The sequence below is a fragment of the Colletotrichum jinshuiense genome, chromosome 2 (assembly GCF_051148585.1).
Source record: "Colletotrichum jinshuiense chromosome 2, complete sequence".
Classification (NCBI taxonomy): Eukaryota; Fungi; Ascomycota; class Sordariomycetes; order Glomerellales; family Glomerellaceae; genus Colletotrichum; species Colletotrichum jinshuiense.
The window spans coordinates 804,057-820,604 of NC_139309.1; the positions used below are offsets into that span (position 1 = coordinate 804,057).

At 52.5% G+C, this 16,548-nt stretch overlaps 5 protein-coding genes across 5 annotated transcripts; 3 read left to right on the top strand and 2 right to left on the bottom strand.

The window, feature by feature from the left end:
• Positions 1-531: 531 nt before the first annotated feature.
• Positions 532-3,255, top strand: EsH8_II_000213 (uncharacterized protein; the record flags this gene model as incomplete). Its single annotated transcript, XM_083263511.1, has 1 exon — positions 532-3,255. The coding sequence occupies one exon, from the start codon at positions 532-534 to the stop codon at positions 3,253-3,255; it is 2,724 nt and encodes a 907-aa protein (XP_083120833.1).
• Positions 3,256-3,441: 186 nt separating this feature from the next.
• EsH8_II_000214 (uncharacterized protein) lies at positions 3,442-5,228 on the bottom strand (the record flags this gene model as incomplete). The annotated part of the gene is made up of 3 exons (XM_083263512.1): positions 3,442-4,126; positions 4,218-4,982; positions 5,050-5,228. The coding sequence occupies 3 exons, from the start codon at positions 5,226-5,228 to the stop codon at positions 3,442-3,444; spliced, it is 1,629 nt and encodes a 542-aa protein (XP_083120834.1).
• Positions 5,229-5,981: 753 nt separating this feature from the next.
• On the top strand, positions 5,982-7,775 carry EsH8_II_000215 (glycoside hydrolase family 47 protein; the record flags this gene model as incomplete). Its single annotated transcript, XM_083263513.1, has 2 exons — positions 5,982-7,580; positions 7,656-7,775. The coding sequence occupies 2 exons, from the start codon at positions 5,982-5,984 to the stop codon at positions 7,773-7,775; spliced, it is 1,719 nt and encodes a 572-aa protein (XP_083120835.1).
• A 346-nt stretch (positions 7,776-8,121) lies between these two features.
• EsH8_II_000216 (carboxylesterase/lipase family protein) lies at positions 8,122-9,699 on the bottom strand (the record flags this gene model as incomplete). The annotated part of the gene is made up of 1 exon (XM_083263514.1): positions 8,122-9,699. One exon carries the CDS (start codon positions 9,697-9,699, stop codon positions 8,122-8,124), a length of 1,578 nt encoding a protein of 525 aa, XP_083120836.1.
• Positions 9,700-14,022: 4,323 nt separating this feature from the next.
• EsH8_II_000217 (uncharacterized protein) lies at positions 14,023-15,373 on the top strand (the record flags this gene model as incomplete). Its single annotated transcript, XM_083263515.1, has 5 exons — positions 14,023-14,248; positions 14,304-14,644; positions 14,773-15,104; positions 15,153-15,289; positions 15,354-15,373. 5 exons carry the CDS (start codon positions 14,023-14,025, stop codon positions 15,371-15,373), a joined length of 1,056 nt encoding a protein of 351 aa, XP_083120837.1.
• Between the last annotated feature and the right edge of the window lie 1,175 nt (positions 15,374-16,548).

Consider the following 16,548-nt stretch of genomic DNA (forward strand, 5'->3'; position numbering starts at 1 on the left):
CGGTGCTCTGATATTTATTAACTGCAAGTTTCGATCGGCAAGGCTCCGGTATCCGCCGTGACACTCGGCGTATTGACCGCCGAAAGGATAGAATCAAGGAGCCCAGCGCAGTTGATGATAAGAGCGTTAAACTTTCCCCTATGGACCAATGTCACACTGAAGAATCGCTTTTAGGCAAAATGTTGATGACACGAAATGGATGCGCAGTCACGCCATCAGAGCCCGGGACGTGGGGCCTGGCCGGTGCGATAAGTCTTTTATCGGGCAAGACCCATAATTCACGGCTCCGCTCCGTAGCCGACGGCCCCAATGCACCATAATCCTCTGAATGGCAACATCAGTCTTAATCATCCCGAGCAGCCTGCATAATATCCCTGTTTTCCACGCGCCTAGGTAGGTTTGTGGCTTAGGAAATCAAAGCCAGCCCCCCGCTTCCCACATTCTTTCCATCTTCGGCTTGTGTTTTGCACTGACTTGCGTTTTTCCGAGCACCCAAGACTTCTAGAACACCCAATATCCTCCGCTTTAGCAATGGCATCGGACCGAACGACAAAGGTCCAATGGCTCGGACAACGCCCGACCCTGAATCCCGGAGTTACATTTGCGGTGCCTTGGCAGCTAGGGGTCTGCGAATCGGCGAATACTGCCTTTTCTTGCACTGCAGAGGGCGGCAATAAAATCCCTCTGCAGACATGGCCAACCGCATACTGGCCTGACGGTTCCATCAAATGGACCAGTCACGCTATCCCGTCGTCGTCGGCAGCAGAAGGTAGCTATTACATCACCGCGGCCGACGCGGCAGAGGCCACGACCGGTGTCCCGAATGCAATAAACGTTACGGAGGATGTTGAAAGCATCTCCGTGTCAACGGGCAAGGTCAACACCACTTTCTCAAAAACCGGTAAGGAGATTGTCAAAAGCATCGTCAATGCCAAGGGAAATGTCGTTGGGGTTGACGGCCGCCTGGTCTTGCTTTCTCAGAGTGGAGTCTGCGATCCAGATAGGCCAGACCCCTCCATCAAGTACCATGAGTTTGCAGGAGATATTGGCAAAGTGGAGGTTGAGCAGGCCGGGCCCGTCCGCGCCGTAATCGCCGTCAGCGGGGCCCACGCCGAAGTCTCTCAAGACCCCCGCAACCAGGCCGAATCCCACCGTGCGTGGATCCCATTCAGGCTCAGGTTCTACCTGTACGCTGGTTCGGAAATGGTCCGAATTGTCCACACCATCACGTACGATGGCGACAACAACGACTTTGTCCGAGGCATCGGGGTCCGTGTGAAAGTCCCCTTGGCCGACGAAGCACCATTTAACCGCCACGTGCGCTTCGCTGGAGCTGCAGGCGGCATCTTGGCAGAGAGTTCACAGGGGCTGACTGGACTGTGGAAGGACCCCGGTCAACACGTCCGGCTAGCGCAGGTACAAGGCGAGCCTATTCCGCCACTTGACACCTGGAATGCAGAGTTGCCACCTGCTTCACTTCGCTGGGTTCCTATTTGGAACGACTACAGTCTACACCAGCTCTCAGCAGATGGCTTCACCATCGAAAAACGATTGAAAGAGGGTCATCCTTGGATTAAGACGACCAGTGGTACCAAGGCAGGCGGCGTCGTCTACGTTGGTGGCGCAAACAGAGGAGGGGTTGCCGTTGGGTCAAGACACTTTTGGGAGCGATACCCAACCGGCATCACTGTTCGTGGTCTTGGAGCTCCTCGAGATGAAGCCGAGTTGACGCTGTGGCTGTACGACCCCCAAGCTGGGCCGATGGACTTGCGCCCTTATCACGATGGTCTAGGCCAACAAGACTTTGACGATCAACTGGACGCTCTGAAGATCACCTACGAGGACTGGGAGCCAGAACTCGGATCGCCGTATGGGGTGGCTCGCACGAATGAGGTGTTCTTTTCTGTATCTGAATCGACTCCAGACGCGAAAACATTTTCGGATTTGGCTGGTCTGATTCGAAGTCCTCCAAAGTTGCTGCCCGATCCAGAAACTATTCATGCCAGTCGAGCGTTTGGTACATACTGGTCCCCAAAGTCACAGGTTCCCTCCAAGGAACTATTAAACGTTAATGATAGACTCGACTTTCTTTTCGATTTCTACCAAAACCAAGTCAAGCAGAGACGTTGGTATGGCTTCTGGGACCACGGGGACATCATGCACACGTATGATTCGGACCGCCACACGTGGCGATACGACGTTGGCGGATACGCTTGGGATAACTCAGAGTTGTCGCCAGATCTCTGGCTGTGGCTGTACTTTCTACGAACTGGCCGAACAGACGTCTTCGACATGGCGGAGGCTCTGACGCGCCACACAGGAGAAGTAGATGTCTACCACTTGGGGATATACAAGGGGCTTGGCACGAGACACGGTGTGCAGCACTGGAGTGACAGCTGCAAACAAGCTCGGATTTCGAACGCGCTGTACCGGCGTTTCTTCTTCTACTTGTCTGGTGGGGATGAGCGAATCGGAGAGCTTGTAGAAGAGACAATAGACACCGACAGCAGGTTCCTTGTGCTCGACCCTTACAGAAAGGTCCGCAAGGATAGGGGAACATACATTCCAGACCCGCATGCTGTCGAGATCAGTCTTGGTACCGACTGGGCCGCACTGGCAGCTTCGTGGCTCCTCGAATACGAGCGTCGCGGGCCGCGATGGGCCGAGGCTAAAGAAAAGCTGTTCAAGTCAATCGACGGCATTGGAAAACTAGCCAACGGCTTCGTCACCGGGAACGTGACTTACGACCCAGCAACCGGAAGCGTATCGCCACCCTCGTCGGATCCCGAAAACAAGGGCGTCGTCAAGGTATCGCATCTGTCCGCCATGTTTGGGCTTTTCGAGGTGGCGGCCGAGATTCTGCAGCTATTCCCCTCCGAGGCGGCTTCTTCGGGCTTCCGTGCCGCGTGGCTGGACTACTGTGTCTTCTTCAGCGCCAGCACTCTCCAGCAGACAGCACGGTACGGAGGCGACGGGTGGGGACGGCTTCAGCTAAGACAGGGGCATTCTCGACTCACTGCTTTTGCGGCGAAGGAGTTGGGGAAACCAGATTTGTTCGTCCGCGCGTTGGAGGAGTTCGAAGAAGGTGATGGGTCTCGAGACTTTGGTTCGGGTCCTTCTTGGCAGAGCAGGCGGATCGAGGGTGGCCATACGGTTGAGCCGACTGACGAGGCTCCATGGGTTTCGACTAATATTGCAGCGCTGTATGGCCTAGCTGGTATTCAGAACATGGCACTGTTTCCGGGAGACACCTAAGACGCTTTGTGAAGAGGATTCAGCGGCCGAGCAAAATAGAATTTTGGAGAGTTGATGGGAGAGTGTGTTCTTTGTATGGAAATAAAATTCAAATGGTCTCGCTACAAGGGGTATGGGAATTCTGCCTACGGCTGTTAAAGCCAAATTTCTACATAAATCATACATTATTACATCATCCGGGTGTTCCTATCTCCGCTGGTGGTGACCGCCATCCATTTCATACACATGATGATCTTGCCCCCTGAGCTCGCTTACGTAAAAGCCTTGCGAGCCTTGGATTTCTTGCGGGTAACCTTGTTGGTATTTTGAGTAGAGTTCCTCGGGTGGGACGGCAGGATCGGGATTGTACGGCGGAGGAAGGGATTGCACAGCCTTACGCTTCTTCCAGCGCAAAAAGAAGAACAAGCCCAAGCCGACACCAATAAGGAATACGCCACCGCCTGCCGCAATTCCTGCAATGACCCCAGTACCGAGTCCGACTTGGCCTTCGGAGGATGCGGGCTGTTTGTCCGAACTAGCAGTGTCGGTCGGAGAACCGGTCGGGTTTGCCGCCGGTTGGGAAGTCTGAGGCTCGCCACATCTGGACTCGTCGTTGGCAACCTTGACGAGGTTGCTACGAGTTGTAGGATTTGCTTGCCATAGAGTAAAGGTTTCAGCGTCGTGGTCGACCATCAAATACGCCGCGGTAAGGAAGTAGCGTCCAAGGGTGGCGGGCTGGTCTGATAGACCGTTGAACAACAGTTCCTTTCGGGTGGTGCTTATTGTTCGTGAACCGTTCCGCTCGATGTCAACAAAGGGGACAATGTATTGGTTGTTTGGTACTCGGACTTGTAGTCCGGAACTCAGGAAGAATGTTATGTCGCCATCAAAACTGCAAATGTATTAGCTCGACTGATACGAACGGAAATCATCATAACAAACGATGGCGGCGGGGATATCGAAGGCAAAACGGAGGTACTTACGCAGATTCTGACTGGAATAACCGTGCGGACCAATGAAGACCGAACGAGACGCCAGTGTCCCTGGAATTCGTCACGTTCTCGAACCTGTCTACAAAGCTGCCCGGTGCTTCCCACAGAAGATGCCTATGAGGCACAATGCAGCATTGTAGAGCAGTGTTGAGTGGCATGATGCTCTTGTCATTGCCGTCACGGAAGTTGACCTGGACATCGGTGATCGTTACCTTCATTCCCGTCCAGCAGCCTGTCGATTCACTGTAATCCAGGCGCTGGGTGACGTTCTTTCCAGTGACCTTCTCAGAGTCGTAGCCTCCCAAAACGACGGAACCATCCATATTATTACTGGTCCACATACGACCCCAGAAGATGGACCAGACTCGAGATCCAAGTTGGCCAGCCTGTGCAAGGGAGGTAATGTAGGTGGAATTGGCTCCTAGCCCGAGGGCATGGAGCATGGTATATCCATTATCCCACCTCAAAGTCGGAATACCGATTGGTGTGCTCGCAAGGGTTGTCTCCCCGACATCGAGGCGGTCACTTCCGCCCAAACTTGTGGAAATGAGTTTCTTGGCCCCAGCTTCGGTGCCGGTAGTTGTGATCTCCTCTGGAGCACCGCCAGCAGAAACAATGTCGGAAGATTTGTTGAATGTTGTCGACTCGTCTGTGTGAAACAGATTTCCTCTTCGTATTTCGCATATTTTATCGTTCCAGATGATGGAAGAGTCGCAGTTGGGTGTTTCGTTGTAAATCCACGTGTTGTTCAGTTCACTGAGATGGATCGTTAAGTATCTGCAGGTGTTCGGCCCAAGACGACTGAAAATGGAACGAGACTTACGCCCACGGCAGCATTACAATATTTTGTGCCGGCGTCCCGATTTTCGCCGGGATTCCTCTCATAAAGGAGTCGGGAATGTCTGGGTCGACCTGGACATCTTGGATCGGCAAGGCCACAGGCTCAAAGTCGCACGAGGCGAGTGCGAGACTGGCCCCGATACAGACCAAACGCCAAATCATGGTCAGAGTAACATGGCCGGGAATCATTCACAAATAGAGGTTGGCGATCATGCCGGAATATCAGAGAGAAGCGTCAAAAGCGAAGATCTTCGATTCCGGGGGGATGTTCGAAAAGCAAACAGGCGGAGAACGTGGTCTTGGGACCTGCGGGTTGCAGTGCATACTTAATTACCGGTTGGAGGCAAGGCAGAAACCAACCCCCCACTCCATTGCAGGCGCTTAAACGAAGAAGGAGTTTTCCAGGGGGTCAATATTCATCGCCAAGTACCAACATCTATCTACCTGTCTTACACGCTTGCCATGTTGTTGGATCGAAGAAAAACAACACGCACTGTGTGTTGGTAGCAGGTTGAACAGAGTGGGGCCTGCAGGGGTGCGGCGTCGAAATTAAGTTGGTCTGAGTCGGCGGCCTGAGCCTTAACAGAAATGCAGGCAAGCTGCCTTGCCGATCTGTTAGTAGCAACCCGGCAGCCACCCGGCCGTCATACTCCAGCCTGCTCATTGGGTGGGTCTTTGGCTTGTTTAAGCGCCCGTTGCACTAAAAGCCGGTTCATGATCGTCAACGGGCCAATTACAGATACCTTCGTCCATGCACTCTTTTGCATGATGTGGTCAAGCTTCACCAGACCCCTGCCCTCTAACAGGCTCGCCAACCTTGACCAACTGCATTTCTAACCGGCGCTCCCCTCTGTCCAAAAGCAAGATGGACATCTCATCTCGAAGAATCTCCTCTTGGGTAAGGCATCCGAAACCATGATTCTCGCTCGCCGCCCGCCGCGCTTCACTCTCATCGTCGCCTTGACCTGCGTCGCGCTGCTGCTACTCTACAACCCGTACCAGCTGTCCACGTCCACGCCCGCGCCCGGGCTGCCGCAACACAACGTTCAGTTCCGTCCCAGCTCGTTCAATTGGTCGACCGCCCAAGTCTTCCATCCCGTCTCGACCCCCCTCGCGCCTCTTCCGACAGGCAAACCGCTCAGCCTCCCCCGCGTCCAACACGACTTCGGCGTCGCAAACCCGCACCCCGAAGCGCCCAAACGCCAAAAGGCTGTCAGAGACGCCTTCAAGAAGAGCTACAACAGCTACAAGCGCTATGCTTGGACCCGAGATGAGCTCACGCCTGTGAGCATGGCTGGGAAGGATACGTTTGGAGGGTGGGCGGCGTCGCTGGTCGACTCGCTGGATACGCTCTGGATCATGGGCTTCCACGACGAATTCTATGCTGCTGCCGAAGTTGCCGCCCAATTGGACTGGACCAATACGACCGAGCAGAGCGCAAACATGTTCGAGACCACTATCCGCCATCTCGGTGGCCTCCTTAGTGCCTACGATCTCAGCGGCGAGGTTGCCCTTCTGGAGAAGGCAAAGGAGCTGGGGGATATGCTCTACATGGGATTCGACACTCCCAATCGCATTCCCGGCTTCTGGATCAACTTCAAAGATGCGAAGGAAGGATCTCAGCTGGCGGGTACACACGACCCATCGGCTTCTCCGTCCTCGTTGTCCCTCGAGTTCACACGACTCTCGCAACTCACTGGCGACATCAAGTATTTTGACGCTGTCAATCGCATCAGCCGTTTCCTTGAACGCACCCAATATCAGTCCAGGCTCCCGGGAATGTGGCCCAAGATGATCAACTTTCAGGACGAGAAAGTCGATACCGACAACAGTTTCTCATTAGGCGCGCTTGCGGACTCTCTATATGAGTACTTGCCCAAGATGTACGTCCTTCTCGGCGGCCGGGACAAGTCATACGAGAAGATGTATGTTGGCGCCATGACGATCGTGCAGCAACATCTTCTTTTCCGACCCATGACAGAGGACAATGCGGATATTCTCTTCGCCGGCGACGTTTACGTTCATGCCGACAGGATTGACCATGTTTCCGAAGGCCAGCATCTGTCTTGTTTCGTCGGTGGAATGCTTGGTCTGGGCGGCAAACTCTTCGCTATTGACGAGCATGTCGACCTCGGGGACCGTGTGGCTCGCGGCTGCGCTTGGGCTTATGACGCTATGCCCGCCGGTGTCATGCCCGAAATTTTCAATCTCATCGCCTGCTTCTCGACAACAGAAAAGTGTGAATGGAACGAAGAGAGATGGGAACAGGAGGGCGACAAGAGGTTGAAGAAGGGGTTCAAGAACGCTCGCGATCCAAAGTACATTCTCCGCCCTGAAGCCATCGAGAGCGTATTTCTGCTCTACAGGATGACTGGCCGCGAAGACTTGCAAGATATCGCCTGGCGCATGTTTCAGTCGATTATGAAGGCGACGGAGACTGATATTGCCAACTCGGCTATTGCCGACGTGACGGTTCCCCCAGACCAGACGACCCATAAAACCGATTCCATGGAGGTACGTTTAAGCTTACTTTTGTTGATCAGACCTTGCAATACGTGAAGTAAGCGCTGACGGCATCTTTTTCTACAGAGTTTCTGGCTTTCTGAGACGCTAAAATATTTCTATCTCATTTTTTCGCCTCACGACCTGATCAGTTTGGACGAATTTGTCTTCAACACCGAGGCTCATCCTTTTAGACTTCCAAAATAAAACGGAACAATGCGGGGCTTCCCAATGGGCTGTATCCCCTTGGGACTTGTATCAATGCCGAGTGGCGAATCATGTGGTTTTCGTAGGCGTTCAGGTTTGGGACGAGTGCACGACTAGAATGTTCCCTAAAGGAGTTTTGTAATATATACAATTTGTCCGCCTGGGCTATTTTCAGGCATTTCCAGCACCGGAACAGTTGCGCCATATGTTCTCTTTCATGTGTATTGTTGACCTTTTCTTCCCATGATTGCCGATCGAGTTCGCCAGCTTTCCCCACCACTCTTGCCTACCCTACTTAAAACTCATATGTCGCCGATGTTTCTCTTTGCACACTCTGCCGTGCACCTTAGTAGGTGACTAGGGAATCAAACCACTGGGTAAACAACTCAATCTGGTTGTCTTTCGCAATCGGAATGGCTCCAAACCCCTCACCAACCTCCATGACGGTCGCATTGTCGCCGCTCGCAGGCGCCCAGCTGACCAGCCCGTCGCCGTTCGGGTCTCCATTCTTGATGAAGTTGATCCAGTACTGGTTCATGGTGCTGGCAATCTCGTAATCCTGGCTGGTCCACGGCGAGTCTGTTCCGTACAGGTTGTTGAGCACATAGTTGATCTCGCTCTCGTGGTACGCCCCTTGAGACTGGCCCGGAACGGCATGGTCCCAGATGTAGTTGTACACGGGCGATGTGGCGTTGGCGCTCCACAGCTGCGACCAGAAGTACGTTCCCACCTTGGAACGGTCGGTGAACTGCGCGTTGTAGGATGCCGAGGCAGTGGCCGAGTCGTTGGCGGGGTAGGCGGCGAAGAACTCGTCTTTCCAGGCGCTGGTGTACGTCTCGTTGAGATTGGAGAGGTAGGTTGCCAGGGTGATGTTGAGTCCGTATTCCGCGCCGCTCTCGTCGCGTGTGTTGCCCGTCATGACGGGCACGTCCTGCGCGATGCCCATTTTCAGCGTGTTGAGATAAGTGTCGGGCATGGCGTAGTAGTCCAGCGTGGCCGTGAAGTCGAACTCGGTGGACATGAACTGGGTGACCAGGTCATCCATCGGCAGGCTGCGCATGCATGCAATGTCGGAGCAGTTCAGGGAGGCCATGAATCTTGCCCCCGTCTCCAGGTTGACGTCCAGGGTCCGGTAGTTCTCGGCCAAGCTGGTGCACAGAGGGTCGTGGGGGTCGCGGACGCCGCTTTCGATGATGGCGCCCTTGATTTTCACGCCGTGCAAGGGGCTGTTGAGAATGTGATACGTGGCCGCCGAGCCGGCGGACTGGCCCATGACGGTGATGTGGTCCGGGTCGCCGCCAAAGCGGGCAATGTTCTCCTGGATCCACGTCAAGGCCGCGAACTGGTCCAACATACCCCAGTTCCCGGAGCTGTTGGATCCAGCGGTACCGAGTCTCTCCTCGTTGAGCTCAGGCGTTGCGAGCCACCCGAAAGATCCCGTCCGGTAGTTGTAGTTGACAAACACCACGCCCTTGTCGGCCATTCCAGCCCCGTCGAAGAGAGGGAATGCGGCTGTAGAGGCGGCGGGATAGCTCCACATGACGACCGGCAGCTTGGCGTCGGTTGAGTTGGCCGCGCTCCAGATGTTGAGGTTCAGGCAGTCCTCGTCGACTGTGTAGTCGTCGGCGCCAAAGGCAAGGGCCGAAGGACAGACATTTCCAAAATCTTTGGCCTGAAGAGTCGAGTTCCATGCAGTCGCAGGCTGGGGAGGCTTGAAGCGGTTCTCGCCGGCGGTGGTTGCAGCGAAGGGTATGCCCTTCCAAACAGTGATGTCTGCCCAGTTGGTGAGGGACATGTTTGCAGGAGTACTGTTGAATGCAGGATATCCCTGAACAAGGCCATGCTGTGTCTGGATAACGCTGTCGTAGAGGGCTGCGCTGGCCATCTGAACGAGTGCAGCGCCGGCTGCAGCTTTCCGCGTCATTGTGAAAAGATTGAAGATGGTTCTGAAAACTGTTAAGATCTAGTGACTAAAGAATGAATGCCGATGATCCTGATTAGAAGAATGTAAGAGGCTCAAAGGAGAAGTTCATGCTTTAATATATAGAGGCCGAAATGCTTCGATGGATACTAATTGCAAATGGGTTATTCGGATACAAGTCGTTGACTAGCGTTACACGCGTACGGATTGGCCCATCTAGGGCCGCGTACGTGTAGATCATGTTGGCATAAAGCTCGAATTAGTCTAAGAGTTGACAATTTTTACAACCCAGCGGCATCTCTACCGCTGACTACAGAGATGGCTGAGTCCTGAAAGCACTGGGTGCATGACGCGGCGACTAATATGTCCCTCGTCGACTCCTCATGTCGGAGCCACAGCGCAAGCCGTCGTGGGGCTATTCCGAGGACAAAGCAAGATGCTCATTTGCTCACCGAACTTCCCTAGCCACTTCGGCCATTTTCGATTCTGCCGAACCCGAGACCGAGGTCAGATCAGCAGCTACCCATCAGAAAACGTGCAAAATAGCATGCCATTTTTAAATCCCTTAATTCCAGCATGTCTCGAAGTGACATCATTTACGACGGAGAAGCTGAAGCAAAGCGTGGCTAAGCACAAAACCCGCTATGCCCGCTAACGCTAGCTTGTGGTATACGGAGTGCACCGATGAGGTTTTACGGGGTGGGTGGCCTAAGCCATAGCAGCGCATCCAACAATAGCAACAACGTACCTAGGTACTTGATGCTGGCGACACCGACGCAAGCACTGCGCTCGGGGTAAAGGACGCATCTCCCTTCATTCGAATTCACATACTGATTATGAGCTCGCCCAGAGCGCAGTTTCTTTGCCGGTTATGCTCCTGCATCGAATGACAATGTCTGTCGTAATTTGGGGATCTCGAGTGACGAACATATCTGCAATGTAGAGAGGCCAAAATTTGGCTGGCCTCAATTACGCATGTCGGTGTATGAAAACTTGGTGTGTTGAGAAGTTACTGGGGCGCCTTGTAACATTTTGAGGTTTTTGGGCACTGCCCAATTTAAGGCGCGTAGTGTCAAGGATGATGCGGCGTGCGACGAAGAAAGCGTCTAGGTGAATCCGAAAGAAGAACGAAATTAGTTTGCAAGACGTACCAATGACTTTGGACATGAGTATAGATATGATCTGATGTTAGATGTAGTAGATTGGATGAACGGCGAAGATGTGATGATATGTGATCTTGAATATTATGTTGCGACGACTTTTAAAAAATTTAACAAAGTTGATCTGTCCTTGTGTTTTATAAGGTAAACGATCAAATACCTACAAGGTAGGTGATTAACAACAGGTTTTGGTTATCCGAACCTAAACTTGCCAGCAAGACGGGCCAAAATACAGACATTTAAGCCAGTAAAATTGTTAACATCACAGGATATCTGTACAGGTAGGAGCTCACCGAATATCAATATGGTATATTCGGAAGCTGTAAATCGGTGTGTAGAAGAGAAAGTAGGAAGGTTGGCGGCAGCAGCAGTGGTGAAGATATTACTGTTGGTAGCCCGGAGATGTAATCTCCGGGTTCCGCTGCTGCGGCCGCTGCCGCGGCCGGCTGCCGGCTGATGCTGACCTCGTATTCTGGCTGGGTCCTCCAACAAAAATGTGTTAAGAGCGTTTGATAAGCTGATTCGTCGACTCAAGCGCAGGTTGTTTGCAAAGAGCGAATGGGAGCTGAGCAATCACCAGACAAGGTAGCATGCCAGCATCCCTCAATTCTGCTGCAGCTGCGGCTCAACAAGTGCTGGACCTCATCAAAAGCCACAAAACGATTGCATTTGACACTACACGCCATTTGAATCGTCTCACCTGATGGATACCGTATATGCCACAACCTACGCACACAGCCAAATCGTAGCAATCCTACCGATGGCTCAAAGCAAGGAACACGCAGAGCAACTGCCCTGCAGGCTACCGTCACAAAATATTTGCATGGGTGATTTAAAATGCTCGTTTCCCTGGTTGTGCTGCGTAAAGCCGCTAGGCCAATAGGTTGTGAGCCTAAAAGCAGGGTGACTATTTGCTATGTCGTTTCGGAGTAGCAGTGGAGAAGCACGCTGCGCAGGGCCATGGCATTACACAGGTTCAGACTTTTGTCACATATGACATTAAAATGAATGATATCTATCGGGTCAATTTTCAGGTACATTCTGGCCTATATTTGACAACTGTGTAGTCCCAAGTGAGTGACACACACTGCAAACTCATGTGCTGACTGATGGCAGCTTAAATCCGGATAAGAAATCTGCACATTTCGAATTAGGGAGGTCAATTCTGCAGCGCTAAATCACTATCAGTCGTTTCATCTGCAGATCAATACTTTGTCAAAGGCCACGAGCGGAATGAAGCTTAACCTGCCCGGAGGCCAAGCCTGCTTATCCGAGAGATCAGTACCAGGCTGCTGAAGGCAGCTCGAACCATATCCATACCACGCGGCTAAAGTGGTACAAGTCTAAAATATCACACTTCGAAGCTTGAACGTTTGAAAAAGACCTGCTTCTTTCGATAGTCATCCCCGATGCACGAAAGCAACTCAAGACGTCACAGAGGGGCGGCAACGCGGGAAATACGGCTGAAAAAGACAATAAGCATCCAGAAGCCCTTGGCAGCGTTGAGCTTGGCACTTTGGGCAAGGGAATGATTGCGGGGAGAGTGGCAACTGGGAGGGCGGTTGCGGATGTATTTATTGCCAAGAGGGTGCCAAGAAGCAACAAGACGTGAGCTGCAGTATCTACTACGGATACGAGCCATGTCGCGCCTAGATTCTAGTCCGATTAGGTTGCTGTGCCTTTCCAATCCGGACCGAAGAGGGAAGGTCTTTTGGTTCAGCCCCGAATGACGGTGAATACCTCAACATGGTGTATTTTTTTGCGGGGTTGTTTTAAGGTTTTCTCTCATGGACTGCGCTCACACAGTCACGCTCACACAGTCAAGACGCCCATCAATTCTGAGGCCCAATCTGAGATAACTTCAGGTCTCTGTCAGGCTGTGTCCCTAATGCGCTTATATATAATGCACGTCGTTGTTTTTTCGGTAAAGCTACCTTATTGTCTTTAAGGTACCGAGCCTACCGATCGCGCATTTGCAGCTACCTATTCGGGTTAACCTTGACATAACCTTTTTAAGCGAATGTAATGCTAGGCGGATGTCTCAAAGGTAGCGGGCTCCGCTACACAACGACCTATCTCTCAACATGTCATACACTTGCATATTGTCCCTCCTTATCGCTCGAGCCACTTGTCAATCCAAGAATCCTAGCTAGCCGATTACCCTTTAACAAGCTTGTGCTGAGAAGAAACAAGATCTCGGCAGAGGAAAAGGCGTTTCATTCTTATTTGCCTCCTTCCTCTCTCGAGCTAGTCTCCGGCTTGTGGACTTGGCGGCAGCTTAGTATCCAGTTTTTGGCAATATCCCATTGGCAATTGTTGCTTAATGTTGACTCTGGGCATCCGGGATCACCAACTTCGGTTAGAATATTGGTTGAACCCAATTGGTTAATTGCATCTCATAATGGACTACCGACTGTGATGAGCCCCTGACCCCGAAGATTACTGATCGCAAGTCATGGCGGCGACGGCCGGGTCCGTCTGGGGTTCTCGATCAGTGCCGCCCTAGGTGCCCAATTTATGGCGAGGTGGCGGTTTCACGCCGTTTCTTGATATTTGTATTTTTCTTTTTGAGGAGAATTCCACTGCCAGTCTACTGTCTTTGGAACGCGATGCTCTGAGGCTTCATTGCAGAGTAACATCATCGTACATCCTACCGACTACGGTGCAAGAATTCTCTTCATACTTCAACACTCAATCGCAATGTTGCAGCCGCTTCGGTACCGGATCTGGGTGTACCCACCCGTACGTGACAGCGTGGGAAGATATGTCCGAAGCAATCACAATGCCCAGATTCTGCTGTGCCTATCTGATGAGCGGTTGCAGTTAACCTTAAAGACCATCCGTGTTGATATTAGCTACCTTGGCACTGGTTGGGTCTGCACGACCTACCTTCCATGCTGCCACCCAAAGGCCGTCTAGGCGTTCTGGGCGACAGCGCATCTTCCTTTTTCTCACTAGCTCGTTCACCATAGGACTTTGGGTGTGTGTATCTTCTCGCGTAGATCAAGAGGCAGTCTATAGATCATGAGATATCCGTCGTCAAAGAAACTAGTATAAAGATACGTTGACCATCCTTCGAGTTTCAAGAACTTATCTTGTCTCATCGCCCACAACTCACAACATCCTCACTAGCCTCAGATCTTGCCTCCCGGTTCTTGTTTTCACGATGAAGTTCTCCATCGGTGTTTCCCTCCTGGCCACTCTCGCCAGCGCTGTCAATGTTGACATGGCCAAGCGCGACACTTCTCCTCTCGATGTCAAGCTCGAGGCCGTTGGCAACTCTGGTGTGAAGGCTGTCCTCACCAACACTGGTGACTCTGCCATCAAGCTCTTCAAGACTGGCACCATCCTCGACAACTCCCCGGTTGAGAAGGTTGAGGTCTTCGCTGCTGGTACTTGCTCCCTTCCAATCCAGGGTTAGAACATGGGTGCTGATTTTAAACACAGGCAACAAGATTGACTTCGACGGCATCCGCCTTCAGATCGCCACGACCGGCTTGACCGAGGAGGCTTTCCAAGTCGTCGCTGCTGGTGAGACTTTCGAGGTCGAGTTCGACGCTGCTGAGCTCCACGACCTTAGCAAGGGCGGTGCTGTCGACATCGTCACCCAGGGTGCTTTCCTGTACGCCGATGCCGACTCGACCGAGATCGCTGGCTCTGTTCCCTTCTCCAGCAACAGCGTCCACACCGAAATCAACGGCGAGGAGGCCGCCTCCGTCCGCGCCTCTTTCCTAGCCAAGCGCACCGCTGTCCAGAGCGACTGCACCGGTACCCGCCGCACCGCTACTGTGGGTCCATCCCTTTGTTCCGCTTCCGGGGAAATTTCCCGGGATTCTTGTGCCCGACATTCAACATGCACACGCTTCTGGGAGATGTGACTCGTTTTACTTTCACTTGTGCTGACGCTTTTGAATAGGTAAACGCCATTAGCCGATGCCGTTCCCTTGCCGTCGCTGCCTCGCAGGCTGCCGCCTCCGGCCCGGCCGCCCGGATGACAGAGTACTTCAAGAGCTCTACCACTGCCACCCGCAACACCGTTGCTACCGTCTTCGGCCGTATTGTCTCTGAGTGCGGCAGTACCACCTCCGGTGTATCTCGCCAGTTCTGCACCGATGTCTACGGCGCCTGCAGCAGCAACGTGATTGCCTACACCCTCCCGTCCCAGAGCTACATGGTCAACTGCCCTTACTTCTTCAACAACTTGGCCGCCGCCTCCGGAACTTGCCACGCCCAGGACCAGCAGACCACGTAGGACACCAAGCCCCCACTATATCAGACCGATGCTGACCTGTATAGGATTGTTCACGAGATGACCCACCTTACCCAGATCAGGGGAACCTCCGACTACGGCGGATACGGCTACAACTTCGTCCGCAGCTTGAGCGCTGCCCAGAACTTGAACCACGCTGACACCTACACTCTCTTTGCTCAGTGTAAGTTGCCTGACCGTTGAGGGCTTGCATCTATTATTGGCCGATCACTGACTTTTCTGTCCAGCCATCTACGCCAACTGCTAAATATCTCGCTCACCCCTAGCGGCAGCAAGAGAGTAACCGGTTCGTCGAGAATGATCGGGGCTGGTATGGGGATGTTAAGGAAACATCTGTTGGGTACTAAGAGTCGTCTCTCGGGCCGAACCATCGCCAAATCATAGCCGAGAACGATCTTAGCGATCTTGACTACGCTGCTGTATTCCGAGCCATAGGTAGTAAAATTAAAATGGCCTGAACTGATTGTCTAACTGATTGTGCCATTCTGCTTTGGTTATCCGAACACTCTCTGAGAATCAGCAGGCCGGGTCTATGTACCTCGGGCCATTTTACGGAGTATTTATCGCTCAACATTTCCAACCCCTTGAGTAGCTCGGCAATGTTTTTCCGTAGACACATCTCTTCCTCGACTGCAACTGTACTCCGCAGGTTTACAAAATAGTAACTCGGTGAAATATTTCCAATTCCTTGAAGAATTGGCCGCTTGGCACTATAGGAATGACTCGTCCCCCAGACTTCGCATTAGTATTGAAAAGAAGTCCCAAATAGGCAGGAGCTGCACCGTTAGTAATATCTTGGCCTATGGAAAAGTTAAATGTAGCAAGGCTGAGTTTAGAGTGAGAAACTCGTGGCAGGATCAAGCGATGGCAGGCAACCAAGGGTCGCTGGGAAAGCCCCAATGCGCACTATGCGTGATGCTTGGCGGAGTTGCGCCATGCTTCTAGGCATTAGCGGAGGGGTTACTAAGTGATCGGAAGCACCGTGTAGAAAGTGGATGGTACCATGGAATGGTCGCGTTATGCCTACATGCCCTTGCAATAGGCGCAAGCAGAAGTGTTCCACAACCAATGGGACAGTTGCCAACCAGGGCTTAAGTCACATTAGGCGGACGGTGTCGCGCCGACGGGGTTTTTTCAACACCGAGTTCACTTGGCTTTAATGATGATGACAATAAACATTGCCAGGCCTGGTTCTCTTAGACTTGTAATTGTCGCGAACAAGTCGCGCAGCAACACTCTTCTAGTGCTTGGTAAGCTGCATCCGTTTACAGTGGACCAGAAAGGGGCGGCAAGAACCCGGGAAAAAAAACCAAGAAAGTATTTTGAATTTTACTTCATAAATCTCCACGCCCAAGTTTTTAAGCATAAGAATTTTGAATGAACTTTGATGTCATGACATTACCTCGGGGGCACTGGTTTGTT